At 42.2% G+C, this 25591-nt stretch overlaps 1 protein-coding gene across 2 annotated transcripts in view; it reads left to right on the plus strand.

The window, feature by feature from the left end:
* Positions 1-14119: 14119 nt before the first annotated feature.
* Positions 14120-25591, plus strand: part of TM2D1 (TM2 domain containing 1) — a 39813-nt gene continuing 28341 nt past the window's right edge. Inside the window, exons 1-2 of one of the 2 annotated variants that reach the window (XM_043962897.1) lie at positions 14120-14283; positions 18615-18688. In XM_043962897.1, the coding sequence (XP_043818832.1) occupies positions 14129-14283; positions 18615-18688 (229 nt within the window). In that variant the 5' untranslated portion in view covers positions 14120-14128. Of the gene's footprint in view, positions 14284-14394; positions 18356-18614; positions 18689-25591 lie in introns of those variants that run through there. The other variant, XR_006352749.1, reaches the window with a different exon arrangement.

Raw genomic sequence — 25591 nt, forward strand, 5'->3', positions numbered from 1 at the left:
GGTGGGGGAGTAGTCTCACCCATTCAGCCCCATTTTCCCTTAGAGCCTCTGCCTGGTCCCAGCCCACCCAGATCTCATTTGCATATGGCTAGCCTCCCTCCCCCATTACTTCATACCTGACTCAGTGTGTCAAAATGGAGTCCCCTAGTGCCCCCACAATGCTCTGGGGTGGGGGTGGGGGGTGGGGCCCTTGTGGATCCCTGATTTCTCCCCTGGGGAAGTCTTTTTCAAGGTGGGGAAAGACCTGCACATCCTTAGCCTTTGTTGCTCTGCTTCTCAATGACACATGTCATGGGGTGGAGGTTATATTCCCACTGCACCACACTGTCCCAATGGAGCCCGTTTTTAACATTTACATAATGCCTTGTATAACATTTGATATAAAATATTCAGACCAGCTCCATCACAAATACCAAAAATACTACAATTTTATATTCTCAGATTCTTTCCTTTCAATTGACTGAAACTATCACTCTGACGAATGGGATAACAGAAGCAAAACGGGACTGATAATTCAGGAGATCTGGATTCAAATCCTGACACTTCCCCTTACTACCTGTGTGCCCTTGGAGAAGTCTCTTTGGCTTCTCTGAGCCTCAGTTCATCCCCCTATAAAATGAAGAGGTTGGATTAGCTACCCTCAAAGGTCTTATCCAGCTTTAAATCATTGGCCTAATGTTTGATCTCTTGATTTTGTTCTTTTAGCAACGTAATTTCACATCAAGGAATCACACAATGAGAATACTGATTCTACTTTATTCACACCCATTATCAATTCTAGGGTTGTGGTCCTGAGCCTAATACGTCTCCATTATTATCATCACACCTCAAACAGAGACAAAAATCAATTATTTCATTGATTCTACAATTAGTTATCTAATATCTCTTAAGTATCTTAGAGATAAGATATATAGGGTTTTCCAGAAGTCTTAGTACATTGAAAACTGCACTAAAACTTTTGGATCATCCCATATGAGAGGTTATCTTCCTTGATTGATAGAAGTTGACCTTGGAAGCAAAAAGACCCCATTAGAATCTCGTCTCTGATGCATCATTATAATCATAGTAATAACTATGACCTTTCTATAGGGTGTTAAAGTTCGCAGTGCATTGTACATATGGTGTCTCCCTTGACACCGTCTAATCAAATGAATGTAAACAGGTCACAAGCTCTTGGACAATAACCTAAGACTAAGTTATGGAAGATGTGTTGATCCACATCTGTGGATAGAGTTTGTGCCCTAGAAGTTCTCCACACTGATGAATTCTTGGAGCCAGACCAAAGAAAAGTCTGTTACACACTGGTCGGGAAGTTGAAAGGGGATGGGGAAAATGTATAAAATGTAATCTTTGACCCCAAGGAGTTCAGTGGAATAGCAATCTTTTTTTTTCTTTTTTTTTTTTTTGGTGAGGCAATTGGGGCTAAGTGACTTGCCCAGGGTCACACAGCCAGCAAGTGTCAAGTGTCTGAGGCCAGATTTGAACTCAGGCACTCCTGACTCCAGGGCCGGTGCTCCATCCACTGCGTCACCTAGCTGCCCCTTTTTTTTCTTTTTAAAGTATTTTTTAATTTTCCGTTTACTTGTAAAGATAGTTTTCAACATTTGCTTTCATAGGATTTTTAGTTCCAAATTTTTCTCCCACCCTCCCTTCCCTCCCCCCTCCCCAAGATGAAAAGCAATCTGATATAGATTATATATGTACAATCACATTAAAAACATATTTCTGCATTAGTCATATTGTGAAAGAAGAATCAGAACACCTCAAAATTTTTTTTAAAAAAACAGTGAAAAAGTAGAAACTATATATATAGTTCAATCAGCATTCAGAAACCACAGTTCTTTTTTTCTGGATGTGGAGAACATTTTCTATCATGAGTACGTTGAAATTGTTTCAGATCATTGCACTGCTGAAAAGAGCCAAGTCTACCACAGTTGATCATCACACAATGTTGCTGTTACTTTGTACAATGTTCTCCTGGTTCTGCTCCTCTCACTCAGCATCAGTTCATGTAAATCCTTCCTGGTTTCTCTGAAATCCTCCTGCTCCTCGTTTCTTACAGCACAATCATGGAATAGCAATCTTCATAATAATTGACAATTAGTGCTTTAGAGTTTGCGAGGTAATTTGCATACATTCTCATTTGACCCTCATTTAACCTTATTAGGGTATTATTTCAATTTTACAGATAAGGAAACTAAGGGACTGGGAGGTGAGATGGCCCTGGCCATGGCCATCAAACCGAGGTCTCTCTATCTTCAGATTTCGGTCTATATCTCCAGGCTTCCTGTATTAGAGAAGATAAAGCCTGCAGAAATAGAGATGCTTTAAGGGAGAGGGTGACAAGTGTCAAGTGAGCCATTCAAGGAAACACAATCCCACTCTTGTGTTCCCTTTTGCATGTCTTTTATTCTGGATATTTAAAAAAATGTTTTCTTGATATTCTCTTCTTCACACCTATCACCTCTCCTTCCCCCCTCAATAGAAGCCTTTTCTTTTTAGGAAACATATAAAGGCAAGGAAGTCCAGTCAGCACCTGGACCATATCTGAGAATTATCCTGAACCTCTAGTCCATCATCTTTCTGCCAAGAGGTGGGAGGTATAGTTCATTATCATTCCTTTAAAGTCATGATCTGGTCAGTAATTGGTTTGCTGTCTCCAGAGCTCACATTATTATTTTGGTTGTTATATAAACAGTTCTCCTTCTGCTCTCTTCACTCAGCACCAGTTCACAGAAATCTTCCCAGGTTTCTCTAAATCCATCATAATCATCTTTTCTAAGGTTACTCTAAAATTCCATTTCATTTAGCTTCTACAACTGATTCAGTCCTCCCCTAATGGATGATTACATTCAGTGATGTGCTAGGACATATTTAACAAACAGATCTTTCCCCGTCACTTTCTTAAGTCTAGAGAAGCAATAAAAGAATAAATCAAAGGGGCAGCTAGGTGGCGCAGTGGATAGAGCACCGTCCCTGAAGACAGGAGTATGTGAGTTCAAATCCAGCCTCAGACACTTAATACTTAATAGCTGTGTGACCTTGGGCAAGTCACTTAACCCCAATTGCCTCACTAAAAAAAAAAAAACCCAAAACAAGAATAAATCAAGGGGCAGCTAGGTGGCGCAGTGCATAAAGCAACAGCCCTGGATTCAGGAGGACCTGAGTTCAAATCTGGCCTCAGACCCTTGACATTTACTAGCTGTGTGACCCTGGGCAAGTCACTTAACCCTCATTGCCCCACCAAAAAAAAAAAAAAAAAGAAAGAAAGAAAAGAAAAGAAAAGAAAAATAAATAAATAAATCAAGCCCTGATTTGTAACATTTGCTAATTTGAAGTCAGGTATCCTGGTTCCATGTCCAAAGCTAGATACACCACATTACCTAGCTGCCTATAAATAAGCATTGTCAAACAAACCAGATTCTCACATTGGCGCTGTCCTTTTCTGTACCTGGAACTTTTTACCTCTGAGTCAGTTGTGCTGCTCTATTTCCAATTTTTAAAAAATCCACAGGAGAAGTGGCATAAAGGAAGCATGGACCCAAGCACATGTTGAGAGGGACAGATATCCTATGGAAAATCTGTGTGCTCCTTTGGCCCCCATTCATTGTCAGGAGATCTATTTCTGGGGTTTTTCACTTTCATTGTGGCCTGGACCCCTTGGGCAGTCAATCTGGTGAAGCCTATGGACTCCTCAGAATCATGTTTATAAATGTGTAAGATAAGATGCCTAGGATCACAAAGGAAACCAATTAGAACAAAGTAAAATTATCCAAAATTAAAAAACAAAAAAAACAAAAACCAAACTAAGTTTATAGGCTCCGGTCTTAGATCCCCTGGAAAGAAGAAAAGCGTGTTGGAGAGAGCCCTGTTAGGAGATTTTTGGAGAATATGTCATGAAGTTCCATGGCACGAGAAGGCATGGATGTGTTGTGATCAGCACCTCTGGAAGAGATTTCAGATCCACTGATGTATCAAAATAATTTGACAGTGACCATGGGATATCTAAACAGAAATGACTGGAGCTTAATGAGAGTATTAGACTATAAATTTGCATTTGGGAATAATCAGCATGGAGGCTTTAGCATGCTCAGATGTTGGATGTTATACAGATGATTTTGATATGGTTTGGGGAGAGTCTCAGTCTTAGTGTCTTCAAAGGCTACACAAGAAGCCAGAATTCCTAATCACATAAGAAAAAAAAGGACCAGAACATATAATTAAAATGCATACCTACCTGGTTTAAATGGAAGTCTTTATTGATCTTCATGGTTATAAGTGCTCTTTTCTCCCAACAACAACAAAAAATTACTTTGTCTATACTCAGTTTATATTTTTATATTCCTAGGTGTGTAAAAGTTGTATAACCTAGCTCTAGTAAAATGTAAGATTCTTGAAGGCAAGTAGGGTTTTAGTTTTGTTATTGTATGCCTACATCCTAGTGTAACGATTGGAATGACGCCACCTGCTGGAGACTTGCTGTGGAGGAGTTCTGCCCATGAAGCGAAGGTCTTTGAGGGCAAGACCAGGCATCAGGAAGTGACGCGGACGAGTGGGAGGAGGAAGGAAGAGACTGGCGCTCGGTCTCGGGCTCTTTCCTGAGGACGCTGGCGGAGAAGGGAGCTAGAAATGTGCTCTCCCTTTAATAGATAGGAATCTAGGCCTTTCTCTCTCTTTACCAAATTCTTATTCTCCTTAATAAATGCTTAAAAGTCTAACTCTTGCTAAAGCTTATAATTTATTGGCGACCACTCATTAGATATTTTAGACAGACTAGCTAGAATTTTAGCCCTTAACAGATGGCTGACCACGAAGAGGAAAGCTAACCCTCAGTCTTCTGATCTGCTGGTTGGGTAAGAAATTTCCCCTCCCTCTCCCTTTAACTGCTAAGTACTGGCGCACTGGCTGTGTTTTCCTTTAAATTTTTTCGAATGGACCTTTTAAACTCCCTAATTACCCTATTTTTGATTTTAGTCTGTTTAACCAGACAAATGGGAGATAAGATCATGTTAATGCTTTGTTTTTGTGGATTTTCTATTTTTCTTTTTATTTTTGTTAAAAGAGCCAGCAACTTACTCACACAAGGAAATATCTCTCCCTCTCCCAACCATGCTTTTTCAGAGAAACCTGAAGAGATTCCTGCAGCTTTTCCCAGTTCCAACACTAATTGTTGCTCTAATTTTGCATGCCTAGAGGCAATGACCCACCCTCTTGAAGCTTTTAATCCCCTAGCACTTGGAGGCAAAGTGGGGGAAGAGGAATCCAGGCCTGAGTTCAAAATCAAGTCTGATTCAAATTGCTCTGGTCCCTCCCCTCCTCTCCAGACCCCACCCTCTACTCCTCCTATGGCCAAGCCCATTGCTTCCCCTGCCTGGGAAGTCCAGAGATCTGATGCGCATGCTCAACTTTTTCTACCTGCATTTGCAGCTTCAGGCTCAGCCCTTCCCCGGCCTGGCTGTGCTTTTGAGACAATCTTAGAAAACTCTTTAAATTCCAGATATGCTCGTTTTGTTCATAATTTTGCTAACCTGCTTTTGTCTTTCATTAGTAATCTTATAAAGCATTTGTATGGTGAAAAGACTGACAGACAATATAGAGGGGTTAAAGAAGAAAAACTTAAGCTGAATAAGAATGACAATCATCAACATAGTTCAAGACTCTGCTTTTGCCATGGAAGGGTACATATTTTACAGAAATGTAGAAGTAAGCAGCAAGGTATTGATATGAGTATTGGGGATTTTAGATATCGGAATCAAAGGTGTTCTGAATTCACTCAGAGTATTAATATCAGTTCAGAGGTTACATAGGATTTCTATGCTATTACATATACATTTTGAAATTAATGGTATGGGTTTATTTTCATAGAGATTTTAATGCTTTTGAGATTGTGTCTTATACTTAGTTTTTAAAACAAGGAGAATATTTGTAAAAGCTTTTTATAGTCATGTGATCAAGTTTATATTTTATAATACTCTTATTAATATTAAGTTCATATTCATTTAGATTTCCCTAGTTTGAATTTCATTGTCTTTTATTATTCCACGTGTATTTTCTTCTATTCATTCATCTATCTAATTTTGAAACATGGTTTTGATTTCATAATACAATGTTAATTCTAGGAGTATTGTGCTCCCATATTCTGAGTTATTTGTTTTTGCTATTTTTTCTCAACTGATTATTTGATCAAACTCTTTAAAGCATTTCCTTGGCAAATTGGTTGCCAAGGCAAGTGTAAATTGATTCTAGAAGTATTATTTTTGATAAGCATATTCCAAAAAAAAAAAAAAAGAGGGGAACATTTGTAAAAGTTGTCTTTGAGATTGTGTTGTGCTTTAACTTGTATTTAAATATGTTCAGATTTTTCAAAAAAGTAATTGTATGCTAAGTAAAAAAAAGGTATTATTTGAAATTGTTGCATAATTATATATTATATTTTGAGTCAAGATGTATTCACATTTTTTGCAATCATTTATTATCCTCAATTTTAAATCCATATGAGACTTGGATTATGGGAACTTATCATTTAAGACATTAATTGCCTTTATTCTGAGTTATCAGATGCCAGTTGGCCAAGATGCCATCCAATCACAAGAGGAATACATGCAAGAGCAGACACTGAACTGTCACATGAGGGGAGACATGCATGAAGTCAAGGTATGGCCGAGGGAACGGCTTTTGACAAATGTTGAGGTTGGATTCTCTTGGTTTAATATTTTATTCTCTTTTTCCCCACAATATTGTACAGATGGCTGGAAGTATTCATCCCACCCATCTCACTTCTACACCTGGCTTCTATGCTCCCTCCTATATGCCTGATGCCATGGACATCTCAATCCCATGCATCTGATTAAGTCTGACTCAGTTTCTTCCAATATGTTCGGTGGCATGGACATATATTCCATCCACCTATTTTAAGCCTGGCATACTGTATGGGCAGTACATATTGCTCAAGTGTGGGAATGCTCATATCCCATCATTTCTCTGTTCTTTTATGGTAACCCCCATAATTATCTCAGGTGTCATGATAAATACAGTGTTGAATTTGGCCTTGACACCTGTTACCAATTATATTAGATTTTTAAATTTCTCATAATGGCATGAGGATAATTAGGCAGATGATGCAAAAAATGATGAAACAAAGATAAAAATTATTTTAAAAAATTAATATCACAGCAATTGTCTTCTCAATTACCCTCCATAAGGGGGGGACTATAGTAATATTATAATTTTAAAGAATGGTTCAATTTTTGTTTTATTATATGTTTCATGTGTAACAACTAAGATTCTGAATTCCCTTAGACATGTTTTTGAAAACTTTCATTGTTTGATTTGATTATTGACAAAACTATTTTAAAGTTGTGTTAAGCTCAATTTTGTAGGAAATTTCCTGGCTGATTACCAGCATCCACACATCAACCCCTGAAAAGACTTCCATTCCACGACTACACCTAGAGGACATCTGAGAAAAGACTTTCAGAGACTTTAAATGAACAGTTTTGATTTGTTGTTTTTTTTCTCTTTCTGTTATAATATACACCATCTGTAACATGTATTCTCTGCAGAGGCCCTCCCTTTGCAAGACCAATGTCAAAGCGTCGGTTCATGAGGACAAAAAAAAATCGCCCCTCTGGACAAAACTTTCCTCTCTTCCTTTTCTATATTGTTGTTCACATATTATTAGTTAGCAATAGTTATTATATTGTTTTTACTGTTCCGTCAAGGAAACATTTTGTTTCTTGAGGAACAACAGGGGGGACTGTAACGATTGGAATGACGCCACCTGCTGGAGACTTGCTGTGGAGGAGTTCTGCCCATGAAGCGAAGGTCTTTGAGGGCAAGACCAGGCATCAGGAAGTGACGCGGACGAGTGGGAGGAGGAAGGAAGAGACTGGCGCTCGGTCTCGGGCTCTTTCCTGAGGACGCTGGCGGAGAAGGGAGCTAGAAATGTGCTCTCCCTTTAATAGATAGGAATCTAGGCCTTTCTCTCTCTTTACCAAATTCTTATTCTCCTTAATAAATGCTTAAAAGTCTAACTCTTGCTAAAGCTTATAATTTATTGGCGACCACTCATTAGATATTTTAGACAGACTAGCTAGAATTTTAGCCCTTAACACTAGCATGGCATGTAGAGGTTAATAAATGATTGTTTAATTGAATCCTCCCATGAAGGCTCTGAGAACAAGACCAAAAGACCATAAATTTAGAGCTAGAAGGAACTTCAGAGAGGATCTAGTCCATTTTACAAATGTCAAAACTGGGTCCCAGAGAGGTTCAGTGGCTTGTCCATGGACACAGAGGTATTAAGGGACAGAGATAGAATTTGAACCAGTATCAGGTCATTGGGTAATAAGATCACAGCTCTAAAGTTAAAGGGATCTCAGAAGCCCTCATTTTACAGATGACAAAATGGGTACCCAGAGAGGAGTTATTCACCCATTGTCGCACAGGTAATAAGGAGCAGGGTTACAATTTGAACCAAGATCCTCTGGCTCCAAATACAGGACTCTTTCCACAGGATCAGGTAGCCTTCAATATCACTGAAATCAGCTCTGCTTTCTTTAACTGCAGCAGGAGGGGAGGTAGGGGCTTCCCAAGAAAGATATGCTACTGTCCTGGCTCTCCCTTTCTGTGACTGGCTGCTTAAAGACTCTAGGTTATGGAATGAAAAACATGCCAAGTTCAGAGTCCTTGAGTTCAGACAATTCACTGCTCCTTGAATTCCTCCCCTACAGTTTCACTCCTCCTTCTTCCTCCTTCCCCCTCTCCCTCCCACCCCCAACAACATTTTGCTCTCAACCTCCAAATGTCAAGAGGGGTTCAGATAAGGATCTGAACAATGGAATGCCTGCTTCCCGGTTTGTTTTCCTTTTCCTTTGCATTCTTCTAGTTCCTTCAAATCCTAAATGCACCAAAATGAAGGGAGGCTTGGCCCTTAAGTATTTGAACCACATAATACAAATAGGAAGAATTCTATTGTTATGTTATCATATCAAGATGGGCTTGGATTATGTACATTTTCAAAGACTGGGCATGAATTTAAATTCAAAACTTTTCTACCCGATCCCACAGACATCCAACCATCAAATTTTTGCAAAAAAACCCCAACCAAACAAACAAACAACATTTTTAATGGTCCCTTCCAGCCCACCACCTTGGGGTTAGGTTCCTTTCCTTGTCCCCCAAAGATGACAAAGCTCACTTGGCCAACTCCTTACAAATGAAAGGAAATCCTTTTCAGCCTCTTCTCCTTCTCCCCAAGCAGAAATACCCCAAACTCCACGATCAAAGCCTGAAGTCAGAATTCATTTCTTAAATGAGTGCTATAGCATTCTTCATCATCATCATCAGTCATCATCATCATCATCATTATTATTATTATTATTATTTGGTGAGACAATTGGGGTTAAGTGACTTGCCCAGGGTCACACAGCTAGTAAGTGTCATGGGTCTGAGGCCAGATTTGAACTCAGGTCCTCCTGACTCAAGGGCCGGTGCTCTATCCACTGTGCCACCTAGCTGCCCCATTATTATTATTATTAAAAATATTCTAGTGGATCTTCTCATTAACATGGATGTTCCCTTCCTTTGATGATGTAGACCACAACAAATCCATCCATCCATTTGTCCATCTGCCCAGCTTTCTCATCCTGTAGGATTCATGCTACATAAGTTCCCCAAGTAGCAGTCCATTCAGTGTGGTAGGAAGCCTTCCTCATTTTCTCAATATTAGGAGGATTCCACTAAAGCACACAATAGCCTTACTGGCTCTTATTGTCACTAGAGGACTAGCCCCATCTTATTTTTTTATCCTAAGTTTTTTTGATGACATCTTTTGTTCTTTATAATTCCCTGTTTATTGTGACTATGGCAGGATGCCAGACTAGAGAAATGCCCAGCTATAACTCTAGATACCACTACTACTAAAAGAACGTGTGGGTATAAATGGATATCTACTTAGACATATTTCTTTAAGGTTTGCAAAGCTCTTTACACACGCCATCTCATTTGATCTTCACAAAAGAGAGGCAGAGGCCATTATCATTATCCCCATTTTACAGATAGGGAAACTGAGGCATCAAGAAGTTAAGGGACTAGTCCAGAGTCACAAGGATAGTCAATAAGTAAAGCAAGACTTGAATGCAGGTCCTTCTTGATCACACATCTTGCACTCTATGCTTCACCCCGCCTAGCTATATTATGCTTATTTTTATTTTTTTAGAGACTCTACAATATACAACCATACAATAATACTGATGGAATATTGGCATTCAAAAGGTGGGCCTCTTGTTTCTGGGGAAAGTCTGGAATCATCCCTACATCTTTTCAATCTCCCAAAGGCAACCCAGTCATTCTTCCTCCCATTTAATTCTGGGCCCACATCCTTATCCATTTTCAGGGTCTTTCTCAAATATCCATACTGATGGATGAATTGTATAGATTATTCATCCAACTGCATGTCATAATAAGCATTCTTTTTTGTTGGCTAAGAGAGAAAACCCACTTCCCTAAATGTGCTCCTCCATCACATTCACACAATATTCCTTGAAAGATAAAATGGCAGAGATAACCTTGTTGCACGACCCTCAGATCATTAATATCAGGCAAGGCATAGAACAGGGAGATGTATGCTCACCAAGGTAGTTGCATCTATGATGCTGAAGATCAAATGGTGAGTGCCAGTTTAAGACAGATTACCCATAAATCAGGTGCTGGGTGGTTCACTCAATTCCTACAATCAAGAGTTCTTACCTAGGAGTCATGAACTTGTTTTTTGTTTTGTTTTGTTTGTTTTTAATCTTGATAATGATTTCAATGTAATTGGTTTTCTTTACAATCTTATATGATGTATTGAAAAACAGGATTTTAGGGGGCAGCTAGGTGGCACAGTGGATAAAGCACTGGCCCTGGATTCAGGAGGACCTGAGTTCAAATCTGGCCTTAGACACTTGACATTTACTAGCTGTGTGACCCTGGGTAAGTCACTTAACCCTCATTGCCCAGCAAAAACCAAACAAACCAAAACAAAGAAAAAAAACAAAACAGGATTTTAAGAAGGGGTCCATAGGCTTTACCAGACCACCAAAGGGATCAGTCACCTAAAAGGTTTGCTCTAACCATACACACACACACACACACACACACACATCCTCCAAGTGGATACATCATTAATGTACTTCATATTAATATACCAATTGATTAATATATTTATATTACTATAATTAATTATGGCATATTTTTATATATGTAGGTATGTGGCACAGTGGATATAGTGCAGAGCCTGAAGCCAGGAGACTCATCTTCCTGAGTTCAAATCTGACCTCAGACACAGCTGGGTGATCCCAGACAAGGCTCTTAACCCCCTGTGCCTCAGTTTCCTCAACTGTAAAAAATTAGCTAAAAAAGGAAATGACAAAGCATTCCAGTATTTTTGCTAAGAAAACCCCAAATGGGGTGACCAACAGTGGGACACAACTGAAAAAATGACTGAACAACTTTTTTGTACAGGAGGGATAAACATGATTTTTTATAGCATTCCATGTTTATACACACACTCTTTTAGCCCTTTATTTTCTAAATAGCAGAAACAAAACCAAGATTGGAAAACGCTTTTTGAAAAAAACAAGAAACATTATTCAGGAAATCGATAGAGATGAGATTATTCAGCAAGCTCTTGATCATGATGCATCAATCCACTTTCTGCGCTTCAAACTGTTCTAGCACCCATAACCTGAGAATATATTTCATCCTTTCTTTCACATGGAAGGTTGATTAAGAGACAATAAGGAAACTCACAAGAAATTGTCAATACTTGGTAATAAGTTTGACAAGAAAAGACAACTACTGCTATCTTTTCACTAGAATTTGGGAGGGGTATAAAGGTGGGCTTGTTCCCCCATGAAGCCCAACCTGCAATGAAGCCTCCTTGTGATGTGCAAGTAACCCTAGAGTCTCAAAGGCTGGCCAGAGGGTTGCAAGCTCTGGAAGGCTCTTCCACACTGCAAAGGATTTGAGAATTGCCCCAGCAACAGTCAGTTTCTGTTTTTTGAGATGCACTTTAACTAACTATGGAGGGGTTCACCACTGGTGCCTTGGTGATGCATACTTGGCCATGGTCACCCAAGGGGGAAAAAACAAATAACACTCATTTGACCTTTGCTCTGGCAGTGACAACAAGGTAGAAAAAGGCCCAGAGAGTGCTAGTTATATAATTTTTAAGCCTTTGATAAACATTAGATTGGCTTCCTAAACATGAGATTGGAGTCTAGTGAGCAACATACAGACACACACCTGATGGAATTGTGTTAGGTCAATCTTGAAATTCTTCCTGAAAATGAAACTAGAAGAGAAAAGGAGATTGTAGCTAAGTGGCACATGGGTTTTTCTTAGAAAGGCAAAGAAAGCAGTTGGCTTAGCTGGCTTATCTTATTGTCCAAAAGCAAAAAGAAACACCATTTCTCAGGACACTTGCTAACTCACTCACACTGGAGTGCTCACTTTGAAATGGATTGTGAAGAAAATTGTCCCTGTTTTATCATAAAAGTATTTTATTATTTTCCAGTTACATATAAGGATAGTTTTCAACATTTGTTTTCATAAGATTTTTAGTTCGAAATTTTTCTCCTTTCCTCCCTTCCCTCCCCCCTCCCCAAGACAGAAAGCAGTCTGATATAGGTTATCTATGTACGATCACACTAAACATATTTCTGCATTAGTCATATTGTGAAAGAAGAATCAGAACACAAGGGAAAAACCTCAAAATAGAAAAAAAAAAAGGCAACCAAAAAGTAGAAACAGTGTGGTTCAATCTGCATTCAGAATCCACAGTCCTTTTTCTCTGGATGTGGAGAACATTTTCCATCATGAGTTCTTTGAAATTGTCTTGGATCATTGCACTGCTAAGAAGAGCCAAATCTAATACAGTTGATCATCACACAATGTTGCTGTTACTGTGTACATACAATGTTCTCCTGGTTCTGCTCACTTCACTCAGCATCAGTCTGCTTAAGTCTTTCCAGGTTTTTCTGAAATCTGCCTGCTCATCATTCTTACAGCACAATAGTATTCCAGTACATTCATATACCACGACTTGTTCAGCCATTTCCCAATTGATTTCCAATTCTTTGTCACCACAAAGAGAGCTGCTATAAATATTTTTGTCCTTTTCCCTTTTTTATGATCTCTTTGTGATACAGACTTAGTAGTGGTATTACTGGGTAACACCCAGTCCCATAGCCCTTTGGGCATAGTTTCAAATTGCTTTCCAGAATGGTTGGGTCAGTTCACAATTCCACCAATAATGCATTAGTGTTCCAATTTTTCCATAGCTTCTCTAACAATTATTATTTTCCTTTTTGATCATATTAGCCAATCTGATAGGTGTGAGGTGTTACCTCAGAGTTGTTTTAATTTGCATTTTTCTAATCAATAGTGATTTAGAGCATTTTGTCATGTCAATTGCTACTTTTGTTACAATGTCTATCATGGAGGGTGAATTAGAGAAGAAGAAATTCGATGAAGACCTCAATAAGACCCTCTGAATGAAAGACGGATACCCGACTTCCTTCTTGATGACTTTAATGCAAGGATTGCATAGGAGGGGAAAGTGAAAAATGTGTTGAAAAACATGGTTCTGGGGTAAGAAATAAATGAGGACAGAAGCTTATGTGTAAACCACGCAGATGCCTCCTGCCTCCACGTAGCAAAGACTTCAGGAAGAGAAGTGGGAGACCCAGGACCCTGGGAGCATCACACGTCACGAAGAATGAGATGGAGCGTATTTTCGCAGATGGGAAATGATGCGCTGCTGCTACAGGAGGCATTTTCAAACTGCAAGTCTGTTTACATTCAGAGCATCCATTTGTAAGTTAGAGGCCCTGGGTGCCAATCTTGCTGAGTCTCCTACTCGGTAACCGCAGGACCTTGGACAATTCCCCGCTGCTCCCTCAGTTTGCTAAGAGCCCAGCTGGGCTCCGAGGACTAGCTTCTCCCTAACCCTCCTTCTAGTCCTCTTAGGCCGCGGCCCCTTTAAGACTCTCTCCGCTCCCCCGCCCCTCGTGCGCAGGAGGTGCCGCTAGCGGAAGCGGAAGCGGAAGCGGAAGCGCGTCACGGGTGACGCGCCAGTTCCATCATGGCGGCCCCGGAGGCTGCGGCGGCCGCCGCCCCCGGGCTCCTGGGCGTCCTGTGGCTCGTTTCCGTGACCGTGAGCGCGGGGCCGTGGGGGGCAGCGGCCGCTGCTGCGGGGGGCGACGAGACGGTCAAGTGCGAGGACCTCAGAGTGGGACAATATCCTCTGTAGAGGCGGGGGCGCGGTGGAGGGGCCCGCACCTAGCACCCTAGAACCCGGCGCTTAGAACCTGGGCCCGCCTAGGGGTGGGGTGGGCCCTGAAGGTCTAGAACCCTAACCCCGGGCAGCCCCAGGGGGCTCTTAGAACCTAGACCCACCCGTGGGGCCATTGACCTCCAAACCTAGAGCCACCGGGGCTGCAGGGGGTCTAGAACCTGGACCCACCAGCGCTGGGAGGGGGAATTTAGAACCTAGGCCTGCCCGCCCTGGGGAAGAGGAGCCTAACATAGAACTTAGGTGCTGGGAGGGCAATCCTAGAAAACAGCACCAGCAGCCTAGAACCCAGCTCAGGTGTTTGGAAGGGGCCCTGCAATGTAGGAGACAAGCACTGGGAGGGGAACCTAGAACACAGAGCATAACTGCTTGGAGGGGGCCTAGAATATTGAACTTGGGCCTGGGGTGGAAAAGCTAGCATGTCAGTGCTGGAACAGGGACTCTAGAACACAGCACACAGGTGCTGTGAGGGAGCCTAGAACAAACACCAAAGCTCGGGGGAACCCTAAAATGTGGGACTCCCCTGGGAGGGGACCCTAGAACATCAGGGTAGAAGGGGAATCCAGATCATAGCCCCAAGCCCCAAAACATAGAACACAACATCAGTGCTAGGAGAGAACCCCCAAAACGAAAGTGCACAGGTCTTCAGAGCTGGAAGGGAATCTAGAACCCAAAATGTCAGAGCTGGGAGACACCTTAGAACATAGGATTTCTGAGTTGAAAGGTACCTTAGAACATAGGATGTCAGAGCTAGTTGGGACCTTAGAACATAGAATGTCAGAGCTGGGAGGAACTTTGGGACACAGAACTTCTGAGCTGGAAGGGACCCTAGAACACCGAATGTCGGAGTTGGGGTGGACCTTAAGACATAGAATGTCAGAGCTGGGAGGGAACCTAGGACGCAGACTGTCGTTGCACAGGACTGAAGAGGTTGTAGGGAACCTAGAATACAGAATGTCGGAACTGGGAGTCACCCTACAGTACAGAAACCTGGAGCTGGAAGGGACCTTGGAGTGTCGGATGTCGGAGCTCCGAGGCACCTTAGGACGCAGAGTGTCCGAGCTGGGAGGGGCCATGGGACACACAATCATGTCCGAGCTGGAAGGGACCCTAGAGTTTATCATGTCAGAGCTGGGGGACACTTTAGGGCACCGAATGTCAGAACTGGAGGGGACCCTGGAACATAAAATGTCAGAACTGGAAGGGACTTTGGAACACAGGATGTCGGAGCTAGGAGGAATCTTAAGACATAGGATGTCTGAACTGGGAGGGTCCTTGGGATACAGACTATCTGAGCTGGGAGGGACCTTAGAACACAGGATGTCAGAGCTGGAAGAGACCTTAGAACACAGGATCTTAGAGTTGGAAGAGACCTTAAAACACAGAATATCAGAGCTAGGAGGCACCTTAGAACACAGAATGTCAGAGCTGGAGGGGGTCTTAGAGCACAGAATGTCAGAGCTGGAGGGGGTCTTAGGGCATAGAATGTCAGGATTCGGAGGAGTCCTGGGACGTAGAGTGTCACAGCTGGGAGCAACCTTAGGACATCGAATGTCTGAGCTGGGTTCGACTTTAGGACATCGAATGTCGGTGCTGGGAGGGACTTTAGAACAGAGAATGTCAGATCTGGGAGGGGCCTTGGGACATAGGATGTCCGAGCTGGGAGGGACCCTAGAGCATAGGATGTCCGAGCTGGGAGCCACCTTAGAACACAGAATGTCCGAGCTCGGCTCAACCTTAACACATAGGATGTTCGAGTTGGGAGGGTCCTTAGAACACAGAATGTCCGAGCTGGGAGAGACCCTAGAGCACAGAATGGCCAAGCTAGGCTCAACCTTAGAACACAGAATGTCTGGGCTGGGAGGGTCCTTAGAACACAGGATGTCAGATCTGGGAGGGGCCTTGGGACACAGAATGTCAGAGCTAGAAGTGACCTTAGACCATAGAATGTCAGAGCTGGAAGTGACCTTAGCACACAGGATGTCTGAGCTGGGAGCCACCTTAGCACACAGGATGTCTGAGCTGGGAGCCACCTTAGCACACAGGGTGGCCCAGCTAGAAGCAGTTTGGGGACTAAGAATGCGGCAGATGGGAGGGTCCTTGGGGCCCAGAATGCCAGCGCTGGAGGGGACCTTAGGATGTAGAATGTCAGAGCTGGGAGCCACCCTAGAACGGAGGATGTCACAGCTGGGAGTGACTTTAGGACGGAGGATGTCCGAGTTGTCAGTGACTTTTGGACTTAGAATGTCACATCTGGGGGTGATCTTAGGACACAGGATATTGGGGCTGGAAAGGACCTTGGGACGCAGAATGTCAGAACTGGGAAGAACCTTAGGACACAGAATGTCAGAGCTGGGGGTGACTCTGGGATATAGAATGTCTGAGTTGGGAGGGACTTTAGGCCACAGAATGTCTGAGCTGGGAGTGTTCTTAGGACATAGAATATCAGACCTGGAAGTAACCTTAGGATACAGAATGTCCGAGCTAGAATCGACTTTAGAACACAGAATGTCCGAGTTGGGAGGAACTTTGGAGCACAGAATGTCAGAGCTGGGAGGGAACCTACGACATAGAATGTCAGCACTAGGAGGAACCTTAGAACACAGAATGTCCCAGCTGGGAGGGACCTTAGAACACAGCATGTTAGAGTGGGGAGGACCCTTAGGTCATAGAATGTCCGAGCTGGGAGGGAGCTTCTAACAGCCCAAGATTTAGAGCAGAAATGGACCTTAGAGATTCTGCAGTGAGATCCTCAGTTTACAGGGAGGGGGGGGTCTACGGTGGAAGGCTGGGTGACCTGTTCTCACAACACCCCACTGGAGGATCCAGGGCCAACTAAGACCCCTAAGATAAGGCGGTGCAGGGGTCCTCGATGAGATGAGGGTTGTACTGCGGGATCCCCACGGCCCCTTTCAGCTCCAATTCGGTGACTCTGAAGTGGTCCCGTGTTCTCTAATGCCCATTCTAGTTCTCAGTGCTTTGATCTTTCCTCCAGCTTTCCCTCTCATTCAGCTCAATTCCACATTTATTAAGCTTGCGCTGTCAAAATCAGTGTGCCTTAAGCTTCTGTCTTCAGTGCTGCCAAAGCTAGCGGGTGATAGAGTCTTTAGTCTGTCTGTGTCCTCTTCCGTTTAAGTCCTACTCCTATGCCTCAGTGCTGTGCTGAGGCCACTGACTCTGGGTTTTCAAAGGCAAAGCCAAGAGACCAAAGCGTCAGCAAGTTTAGGAAGCAGGAAAAGGACTGACTAGGGAGCTGCCCTAATTTTTAGTTCGGTCTCTCATGGGAGGACCCGCTGGGGACACCTAGCCACTAGCTGAGGAGTGGTGGGGATGGCCTTTGTAGGGGAGGGAGGGCCTTGATGAATGAGAGACAGGATTCTCCATGTGTATGTGTCATGGGCCCTTACCTGCCTTTGAACTCCCCAGTGGTTGTTTTAACTAAAGTTTGTATTTTCCCTTTCCACATCTTAGGCATTGAAAAATTTTGTTAAGTTGAATTGGATTTAGGCTCTGGAATCAGCTAGTGATTTGTCACTTGATTACAGAGTAACACACGGGGAGATAAAAGGATAAGTGAGAAATGGGGCTGCTCTCAGGAAGCTTACATTCTCGTAGGGAGCTGTGACACATACATAAATCACCACTGGCGAGAGTCTCATTCTGTCATTTGTCCAGGCAAAGAATCAGGCCCATCAGCTGTCCCAGGGGTGTCTGACTGGGAAGCTGCCAAGGAAAGTAGGACGGAAGGCAGGGAGGGTTGCTTTCTCAAGTCTGTAGAGCAGAGGTTGAGTCTTTGTTTCCATGTGGGGAAAGGACCTAGCAAATCTCTGGTATTGCTGTCAAAGGAGACGAATTAACTCCGAGAGATTCAGAAACTTCTGACGATGGCCCTGGATGTCGTGCCATTCATGGCCAGGAGTCCTGCCAGACCAAGTTTTCCTCTTCTCTCTCAGCCCCCCCAAAAAGAACCAAGAAGAAAATAATAATGAAGAAAAAAGCTCAGGAATTTAATATTTTGTATCCTGAAACTCAGGTTTTTGCTGTTAGATTTATATGCTGTCTCGTTCATTATTACCCTTATTTTATCTTGTATTAAGTTAAGGGTTAGGTACTTAGGGGTACTGACAGAGATGTTTGTGCCTGTGTGCTCTTATTTTGGTTTGTTTTCTTTACTTTTCTCAGTATGTTTGTGCTTGTATCATATTAGAAATGTATCATTAATATGACAGTACTTTGTATTGAAATGTAATTCAAAGTTTTCCTTAACTCTTCCAACATATTTTTGTAAAGATCCTGAAATAAATGACGCCACTCAAGAACCTGTTAACTGTACAAATTACACAGCTCATGGTAAGATGCTCAGAAAACATGTAATCAAGGAAATGAAGAATTTAAAAAAGCAAAACCCACTCAGAGGGGCACTTGGGGTGATGAGGGAACAATCCACCATGCCTTGTGGGGTTTGGTTAAGAGATTCAGGCAGATTTAACCGAGCAGGAGAAGACTTAATGGTGACATGATCGTTGTGTTCAGGTGTTTGAGGCGTCATTGTCATGTGGAGGACAGATTGGGCTGGTTCTTAACTGGACATCAGAGTTTGGACCACAGGGTGCAAGTCAGTTCAATATAAGGTAAAACAACAAATTTTTAGAGCTGGCCCAAAGTGGAATGAACTGTGCTTGGAGAGTACCCATTAAGAGCTTTCTTCCAGTAGAAGTTAGAGGCTGGATGGTCACTCCTAGGAGAGGGGGTGGGTGCGATTTTTGTTTCAGATTAGATGTTCTCTGAAGTTATTATCTAACTCTGAGGTTGTTTGGTCCTTCGTTTACAAGTTATAGCAAAATGATTTCTCTCGACCAATAAAATAGATCATGCCTATGCTAATTCTCTTTTCTGAAGCCTATTTATTTTGGGTCTGGGTAGAATCACGAAAGAAACATTTCTTGGATGTGTCCTCAGTGTAGTCACATTGTTGGGTTTAGTACAGAAGTGCTTGCACATGATTAATCGAATGCACTAAACACTCGTGGAGGGAAATAGCCAATAAAGCTTTAAAAAAGCAAATAATTAAGAACTTCATTAACTGTGTCAGGCTTTGGGTCTGTATTTACCTTTGTGCCTTTAAATTCATTTTCACAAACATTTATTAATCTGTTTTGTGCAGGTCACTGATCATATGGAGCTAGGGAGAAATTCAAAAATTGTCTAAGGCACAATTCCTGCTGTCATTGAATCTATTTACTCATTCATTCATTCATTCATTTATTTATTTTTGCGGGGCAATGAAGGTTCAGTGACTTGCCCAGGGTCACACAGCTAGTAAGTGTCAAGTGTTTGAGGCCGGATTTGAACTCAGGTCCTCCTGACTCCAGGGCTGGTGCTTTATCCACTGAGCCACCTAGCTGCCCCTGAAATCGTTCAAATGAAAATATGATGGCACACACTGAAAAATTTAGTTATTGCTTATTAAATATTAGTTATTGGTTATAAAAATCTGCTGTTAATGTTTTCCTCCATTTCTTCCAGTTCAAATAAAGATGTTTTGTTCAGTCTTTGACACTCTTCCAGATCTTCACATTGTCACCTTCTTTACCATCCATTGAAATGGAAAGATAGATTTTTTCTTTGAAGTTCTGGATGAAAGATTTAGTAGAGTTCTGCCCCATAGCATTAAAATTCTGATGTACAAAAGATCCATTGATGGACTTTAAAGTTCCCTGCTCCTTTCCTTCCCCCCCTCCTGTCTCCCCCAGGGTTGTGTTCATATCTGTATATATCTGTTTTTTAAAAGCCAGTTGAGACTTCTAAGAATGAAGTTGTAAGCTAGGGTAGCAATTTGTACAAGCCACTTAAAGGTTGAGGTGATGGGGAGAGGTATTGTGAAGCTCTAAAGGTAACAGATGTAAAGCACTTTGCATGCCTCAAAGCACTATAGAAATGACAGTTGTTATTATTGTTATTGTCCCTCATTCCCCAGGTCACTAGCCTGGTGATGGCCTCATACCCTGAGCTGAGTCAGACACTGGAGAGCAGCTCAGGGGGAGCTGGGAGGCTCTGGGAGTCTGCACACCCATTTTTAGTATCGTGTGTGTGTGTGTGTGTGTGTGTGTGTGTGTGTGTGTGTGTGTGTGTGTGTGGCAATTGGGGTTAAGTGACTTGCTCAGGGTCACACAGCTAGTAAGTGTCAAGGGTCTGAGGTTGGACTTGAACTCAGGTCCTCCTGAATCCAGGGCCGGTGCCTTATCCATTGCGCCACCTAGCTGCCCCTGCACACCCATTTTTAGCTTTCTCTGCATCAGGAACTTTTTCAAGTCCAGATAATCAACAGAACAAATGAAGGCTTGGTTTGTTGCACTTGCCATTTCTGAGGTGTAAGTGCTCTCAGTACAGAAAATCTATAATGGGTCTGCCTCGGGAGTTCCCTGGACCTAGAAATAAAAGCTGATTATAATCCTCTGAGGCTGCCCCTGAAACACTTTGGGTTCTCTGGAGGCTTGAGAGGACTCAGCCTCTACAAAGTTCTTTCCTCTGTGGGGAATTTATAGAAACAATTTCAGAGCTGGAAGGGCCTTTAAAGACGATCACGCCCACCTTCTCATCTTGCCCTGGTCCTTTAGTAGAAGGTCTATTTTGGGGGGAGTAGGAACTTTTTATGTAAATAGTATTTCATTTTTTCCCAATTATATATAAAGATGGTTTTCCACATGAATGTTTTTTTGAGATTTTGAGTTCTAAATAAAAATTTTCTCCCTCCTTCCCGCCTCCCCCATCCCCAGGACAGCAAGCAATCTGCTAATAGGTTATACATGTTCAGTCATGTTAAACATTTGCACATTAGTCATGTTGTGAAAGAAGAAACAACAAAGGGGAAAACCCACAACTCCCCCTTCCCTCAACCAAAAATAAGTGAAAATAGTCTGCATCCATCTCGATTCAGACTCCAGAGTTCTTTCTCTGGCTGGAGAGAGCATTTTCTTTTGCAATTGTCTTGTATCATTAGTTGCTGAGAAGAGCCAAGTCTGTCCCAGGTGATCCTCATACAATGTTGCTGTTACTGTGTACAATGTTCTCTTGTTTCTGCTCCCTTCACTCAGCCTCAATTCATGTAAGTCTTTCCAGGTTTTAGAAGGATTACTTTTTAAAATGTGGTCAGGTTCCTGAACTTGATTTGTCTCCAGTTTTCATTTTTCACTAGAAATTTTGTCTTGGTTGTTGAAAAAAAAACAACACACAAAACCCTAAACTGAAATCAGGTCTTCCTTGAGTTGATGAGTGCTTTTAGAGTAGAGTGTGTCTACCTGATTGATTGAAACCGGGCTTGGTCCGCATAAAGGGAATACTGAGGCATCTCACCGTTCTTCCTTTGTATGAGAAAGGATCCCCAACGTGTAAACTGCCATCTGGGGGCTTATTCCAGTCTGTTTATAATTCCAACCAGATGAGGGACCTAATCCTATGGAAGGGTGGTGAAATCCCAGTGTAGACAAAAGGGAAATCATGAATGTGGCGTTATTTTTAAAGCATTTTGCAACTATTGTATCTGATTTATTTTATTCTGTAGTCTACCAATGTAAGCTTATTACTTTTTAAAATAATTTTTTATTAACTTGGCAAGCATCAATAGACACAAATATTTCTCTATACATAGAATAGAATAGGAAGATTACATGTGAAACCCAGCTTCTCTATAGAATACAGCTTGCATTTCTTTTCAAAATTATACATTCCATATTCTATCCTGCTTATACAAGTCTTCTTTACCTCTCTCTCTCTCTCTCTCTCTCTCTCTCTCTCTCTCTTTTTTTTTTTTTTGCAGGGCAATGAGGGTTAAGTGACTTGCCCAGGGTCACACAGCTAGTAAGTGTCAAGTGTCTGAGGTCAGATTTTAACTCAGGTCCTCCTAAATCCAGGGCCAGTGCTCTATCCACTATGCCACCTAGCTGCCCCTCTTTCTCTTAATTTTAAACGAATGGTACAATGACTCATTTCTTTTTTTTTTTATTCATTCAGTAATTAAGCATTATTCCAAAAAAGGATTTGGCAATGGGTTACATATATGGGATAAGTGAGAGTGAAAAGTTGAGGATGACACTGAGGTTTTAAACTTCAGTGCCTGGGAGGATGGGAGTGTCTTCATCAGTCATGGGGCGTTTTGGAAGAGAGAAGAGGTTTTTGGGGAGCAGTAATCAATTCTGTTTTGGATATGTTGAGTTTGAAATATCAGAGATGTCCAAAAGAGAGTTGGTGATGTGGGACTGGAGCTCTGGGGAGAGATTAGGGATGGGTATATAGATCTGGGAGTCATTTGCACAGAGGAATAGAGCCCATGGGAGTGTATGAGTCACCAAATGTTATGGGGGAAAGAGAAAAGGGCAGCCCAGGAGAGAGTTAGGGCGGCACCCAGGTTTAGTGGATGTGACATGGATGAAGAAATGCTAAAGGAGACTGAGAAAAAAATGGTTAGATAGATAGGAGACCCAGGAGAAAAAGGAATCATGAAAACTCAGAGAGCAAAGAGTGGAGGAGGCAATACCCTTGAATCTTCCTCTTCTTGGTCAGGTGTTGGGTAGCATACTTCATCAGCTGGTTCTCTTTTAGAGATGGCAGAAAATTGAGGGAGATTCAAGTTAAATGACTTTACCTGCCAGCACACAGCTGAGTACTGGGTTAGGGAGGGCTGAAATCCAGGACCAATGACTAGCTCAGGCTTCTTTCTTAGCACAAGCTTGGAAGTCTAAGAGAAAAGCATGCAGTACTCTTCTCTTTAGGCCTTGTCACTCACTTCACCTTTGGTGCAAATATACCTAACCCTTTTACTGTACAGGTGTGACTCAGAGATATTGTGGGTTTGGTTCCAGACTGCCATAATAAAGCAAATATTGCAATAAAGCAAGCCGCACAAATTTTGTAGTTTCCCAGTGCATATTAAAGTTTTGTTTACACTATACTGTCATCTATGAAGTGCAATAATATTATTCCAAAAAGTCCAGTGTACATACTTTAATTTAAAAATGGGTTTTTTTGCTTAAAAAAATGCTAACCATTATCTGAACCTTCAGCAAGTTGTCATCTTTTTATTTTTATTTGTTTTTCGATCATAATAGTGGTTTATTTTTTCCAGTCACATGTAAAGATAGTTTTCAACATTCGTTGAGTTGTCATCTTTTTGCTGGTGGAAGGCCTTACCTCGATGCTGAGGCTTCTGACCGATCAGGGTGGTGATTGCTGAAGGTTGGGGTGGCTGTGACAATTTCCTAAAGCCACGTCATGGATTCTTCCTTTCTCTTGAACACTTAGAGGTCATTAATTAGCCTAATTTACTATTGTTGTGTCTCAGGAAATAGGGAGGCCTGAGGAGGAGGAGGAGAGAGATGGGGAACAGCCTGTGGGTGGAGCAGCCCAACATACAATGTTTATCAGTCAAGTCCGCCATCTATATGGGCATGTGTAACGATTGGAATGAAGCCACCTGCTGGAGACTTACTGTAGAAGAGTTCCGCCCATGAAGTGAAGGTCTTTGAGGGCAAGACCAGGAGTCTTTTCTTTGGCGTCAGGAAGTGACGCAGGCTAGTGGGAGGAGGAAGGAAGAGACTGGCGCTCGGTCTGGCTCTTTCCTTTGGACTCTGGTGGAGAGCGGAGCTAGAAATGCTCTCTCCCTTTAATAGATAGAAATCTAGGCCTTTCTCTCTCTCTTTACCAAATTCTTATTCTCCTTAATAAATGCTTAAAAGTCTAACTCTTGCTAAAGCTTATAATTTATTGGCGACCACTCATTAGATATTTTAGACAGTTTAGCTAGAATTTTAGCCCTTAACACATGGTTCATGGCACTTCAAAACAATTAAAACAGTAACCTTAAAGATCACGGATCACAGATGTAGCAATAATGAAAAAGTTTGAAATATTACAAGAATTGCCAAAATGTGTTGTAGAGATATGATGTGAGCACTTGCTGTTGGCAATATGGTGCCACAAACCTTCAATTTGTAAAAAAACACTAACTATGAAGCACAATAAAACGAGGTATGCCTGTATCTCTTCCCAAGCAACTGGAAAGTCTGCCCTGTGTTTGGAAGTGTGGATGTACCCCAGGCCATGCTGAGGCAATGTAGACTTGGCAGAGGCCTGCCAAGTGAGAGAGGAAGGTCTTCGGGTCTGAGCCTGTGGAATGATGGTGTCTGGTTTGAGCTCCAGCCTAGCTTATCACTTGGTTGGCTCTGAGCTGGTTTTTTGAGCATATCTGAGGACTCCCCACAACTGTCCACTCAGTTGTCCTGATTGCAGGCTTTTAGAAGGAGCACCCCATGGATTGACTCCCTCCTTGTTTCTTGAATTAGTGCAGCATTCAGCCTCTGAAGCAATAAGTCCAGATCTAAGCGTGGGGCTGAATTAATAGCACGGCTACCATTCATATTCCTTAAACGCAGTTTAGCTTTGACTGGTCCAGGCACTCAACAGGTCTCTTCCCACACATTGTACAGATGAGAAATTTGAGTATCTGAGAGGTCAGGTGGACTCTGCCATGTCAGGCAAGGGCTTCATGCTTGTGCCTGAGCTCAGATCAAGAGGCCTGGTCAGACAGGGACATGTGCTTTCTGCAAACCCTCTTTAAAAGTGCATGTGTAGGAAGGGAGGGGAGGGAGGGAGAAAAATCTGAAATTGGAAAGCTTGTATAAACAAAAGTTGAGAACTATCTTTACATGTAACGGGGAAAAAAATAAAATACTTTATTAATTTAAAAAAAAAGTGCATGTGTAGGGGGCAACTAGGTGGCGCAGTGGATAAAGCACTGGCCCTGGATTCAGGAGGACTTGAGTTCAAATTTGTCCTCAGACACTTGACACTTACTAGCTGTGTGCAAAAAACAAACAAAAAAAAGTGCATGTGTTGCTGGGTTCTTCTAGAAACTCTGGGCAAGTCCAATGTTCACCATACCTAGGGCCTATATCTTACGATGATTATCAACAACCTTGGGAGGCAGGTGCTGTTTTTAATCCACATTTTACAGATAAGCAAACCAGTTGTTGTATTTTCTTTTCTTTTTTTTCAGGGCAATGTGGGTTAAGTGACTTGTCCAGGGTCACACATAGCTAGTGTCAAGTGTCTGAGTCCGGATTTGAACTCGGGTCCTCCAGAATGCAGGGCTGGCGCTTTATCTACTTTGCCACCTCACTGCCCCCAGGCTGTTGGCTTTCTAAGGACCAGCCTTCAAGGAGGGAGAGGCTTATCACCAGTGAGCTGGCAGAGAAAAAG

The sequence above is a fragment of the Dromiciops gliroides genome, chromosome 4 (genome assembly GCF_019393635.1).
Source record: "Dromiciops gliroides isolate mDroGli1 chromosome 4, mDroGli1.pri, whole genome shotgun sequence".
NCBI classification, from domain to species: domain Eukaryota; kingdom Metazoa; phylum Chordata; class Mammalia; order Microbiotheria; family Microbiotheriidae; genus Dromiciops; species Dromiciops gliroides.